Here is a 3,292-nt window from a genome sequence, read left to right as displayed (position 1 = left end):
CCCTGCGAGAAACACCCTCATTCAATGACAATAGTCCATTGACAACTGCTTTTTGAGATCTGTCAGTTAGCCAGTTTTTAGTCCATTAAATATGTGCCATACTGATATTGTACAGTGTTCATTTTTTTATCTGAATGTTTTCCCCTACTAAATCCAATGCCTCAGAGAAATCAAAGTCTCTTACATCTGCGTGGTTCCCTTGATCAACCAAATGTGTACTTTAAAAAAATGAAATTATTTGAAAAGACCTGTTTTCCATAAACCATGTTGTTGACGGGCATTAATTACACTCCTAGACTTTTTTTTATCTAATCCAATACCAGCGTTTCCATTGTTTCATAACCTTGTCAAATCATTTTTTTTAAATTTCACTTTCTTTTTTTAATTGTTTATATTTAACACAGAACTGTCCCTTATTTGCCTTTTTTTAAATTGTTGGACTTTTTTTTTTGTGTGGCTCTGCTGCTGCCTGATTGTGTACTTCTAGTTCCGAATGAGATGCATGGTTGATCGGTCAGTTTGTAACTCTGGTGTTCTTAACTCTAAGGTTCTATTGCAGATGCTGTTTGACATCCTCCTTGACTGCTAATGGACTGGAAAGTATTTCATCACCTCATGTGATATGAGTACCTCAAACTGCTTCTTTCCAAATACAGAACAAAACTATTCTGTGAACACATCTACATTTTCTGTGATATTAACAAGTTTCCTTTCTCCCTCTAGGAATTGGCCTAAACCTTTTCTAGGATTTCTTTTCTTCTTAATATACTTAATAACCTCCTTTTTGCTATCCTTAGACTTGCCAAGCATGGATTTTTTCCTGATGTCTTTTAAAGTCCCCTATCAATGTTCATAACTTCCAATTTGAATTACTTGCTAACTATTTTCCTTTTTCCACATTTCCTATCTATTTTGCCCCTCCGCCTCCCCCCCCCCCACACAATTGCTGTCTTCAGTTTGCCACTGAACTGGGTTTTTAGCCAAAGTTGTCCACTTTCTTCACTGTGGAATCATGGTTTAAAGAACTCCTAATTTCCATTCCCATATTTCTGTCTACATGTTTCCTTCCTATCAGGTTGGGAACTCTTCTCTGTTTCTCCATTTGAATGTAATCACTTCCATTCTTTTCTTTTCTTCTCCTCTATCACATGCCCCCTTCTTTCTCTCTTCTCTAAACTAAATAGTCCCAGATGTGTAGGAATTATTGATGCATGAAGCACCATACAATATGGAATTCGCCTCCATAAGGTCAGTTGTTCATATCTCATTTATCTGAATAATGAAAATGTCATTTTTCAGTTTCCGAAGAGCGACCAATCTGCTTCACCCATGAGAACAGCCTCAAGTAGTGCATGTAGTCTCTCATATTGACATTATCTCTCCATTCAGGTATTTGTACTGCGACCATCACCCTAGACCCTGGGCACATACAGGAATTCAGGAGAACATACGGCACATGCAGCAGACACCATTTGGCCTCAGAGTTGGACACTTTCTCCCCATGCCATGTCAGATTCTAACACAACCGACTTCACCAACCCCTCTACCTTCATCCTGCTGGGCATTCCTGGCCTGGAGGCAGCCCATGTCTGGATCTCCATCCCCTTCTGTGCCATATACATCATAGCCATCTTGGCGAACTTTACCATCCTTTTCATTGTGAAGATGGACCTGAGCCTCCATGAGCCCATGTACTATTTCCTCTGCATGCTGGCCGTTGCCGACCTGGGCCTGTCAACATCCACCCTGCCAAAAATGCTGAGCATTTTCTGGTTCAATTCCAGGGAGATCGATTTCAGTGCCTGCCTCACCCAAATGTATTTCATTCACTTCATCTCAGTGATGGAGTCTGGGATCTTCGTGGCCATGGCTTTGGATCGCTACATGGCCATCTGCAATCCCCTGAGACATTCCAGCATCCTGACAAGCCCCATGGTGGCCAAGATTGGCCTGGCGGTGGTGCTGCGTGGCGGCATGCTCGTACTGCCCTATCCCTTCCTGGTGAGGCGCTGGCCATATTGCAGAACTAACATCATCCCCCACACGTACTGTGAGCATATGGCTGTGGTAAATCTGGCCTGCGCTGACATCCGTGTCAGTAGTTACTACGGCCTCTTTCTGGCATTCTTTCTATCCAGTCTGGATGTATTTTTTCTTGCCTTGTCCTATACCCAGATCCTCAGGGCCATCTTTAGCCTCCCCACAAAGGACGCCCGGCTCAAGACTTTTGGGACCTGTGGCTCCCACATCTGTGTCATTTTAGCCTCTTACATCCCAGCTCTCTTCTCCTTCCTCACTCACCGGTTTGGCCACAATGTGCCCCTGCATTTCCACATTCTCATTGCCAACATGTACCTTCTGGTGCCCCCCATGCTAAACCCCATCATCTACGGGGTGAGGACCAAACAGATCCGGGACAGGCTGCTCCGCCTCTTTGCTCATAAAGGGACCTAAGTTTTCTCCTGGTGCTCTGGCTCTCAGACCGAACTCCGTGCAGAGCTGGCTGGTAACATGGTGCTGGACCCTCTTTCCTGAATCACTGAGGCTGGGTCTACACTACAGCGGGGTTCCGACCTAAGATACGCAACTTCAGCTACGTGAATACCGTAGCTGAAGTTGCGTATTTTAGGTCGGCTTACCTGGTGGTGAGGACGGGGGAAAGCCGACCGCTGCCGCCGACTCCGCTGCCGCCTCTTGTCGAGGTGGATTTCCGGAGTCGACGGCAGAGCGATCAGGGATCGATTTTACCGCGTCCTCACAAGACGCGGTAAGTCGATCCCCGATAAACCGATTGCTACCCGCCGGATCGGCGGGTAGTGAAGACGTAGCCTGACTGAGCAGTCAAAGAGACATTAGATCCTTTCCTGACCTTACTGTGCTGATTCAGCATGACAAACCAGGGAATTGGTCTATGTACCTACCCGTTGGGTTTCCATCTTTCTAATTGTTGGTAATTAGATCACAGGAGCACTGTATCTAATTCCTATATGAAAGAAATAAAATGTAATAATTATTAGAGCCACACAGCTATAATACTAACATTTTCTTAAATCTTATGGAAAGCCACTTAAGAGCCACTGATTAAGTGTAAAGTTTTTATGTATGTTCTTACTTTGTTACTAACTCTTCAGAGAAAGAGAACCCCTCAGGATTCCTGGGATCTATCTCAACTCTGGAAGGGGAGTGGGGTCTAGTGGGTTACAGTGGTGGCAGATACAGCTGCAGTCCATAAAAGAACATCAGAATGTCCATACTGGGTAATGCCTTTGGTCTATCTAGCCCAGTATCCTGT

At 44.7% G+C, this 3,292-nt stretch overlaps 1 protein-coding gene across 1 annotated transcript; it reads left to right on the top strand.

Moving 5' to 3' along the window:
* Positions 1 to 1,506: 1,506 nt before the first annotated feature.
* Positions 1,507 to 2,454, top strand: LOC112123891 (olfactory receptor 52E2-like). Its single transcript, XM_024222460.1, has one exon. The coding sequence runs from the start codon at positions 1,507 to 1,509 to the stop codon at positions 2,452 to 2,454; it is 948 nt and encodes a 315-aa protein (XP_024078228.1).
* Positions 2,455 to 3,292: the final 838 nt, after the last annotated feature.

The sequence above is a fragment of the Terrapene carolina genome, unplaced genomic scaffold (genome assembly GCF_002925995.2).
Source record: "Terrapene carolina triunguis isolate 2854851 unplaced genomic scaffold, T_m_triunguis-2.0 Scaffold34507, whole genome shotgun sequence".
Taxonomy (NCBI): Eukaryota; Metazoa; Chordata; order Testudines; family Emydidae; genus Terrapene; species Terrapene triunguis.
Note: the sequence above shows the minus strand (reverse complement) of the source record. Positions and strands in the feature narration are given on the sequence as shown.

Excerpts from the sequence above, each read along its gene's own strand:
- LOC112123891 (XM_024222460.1), top strand. The coding sequence starts at position 1,507 with ATGTCAGATTCTAACACAACCGACTTCACCAACCCCTCTACCTTCATC.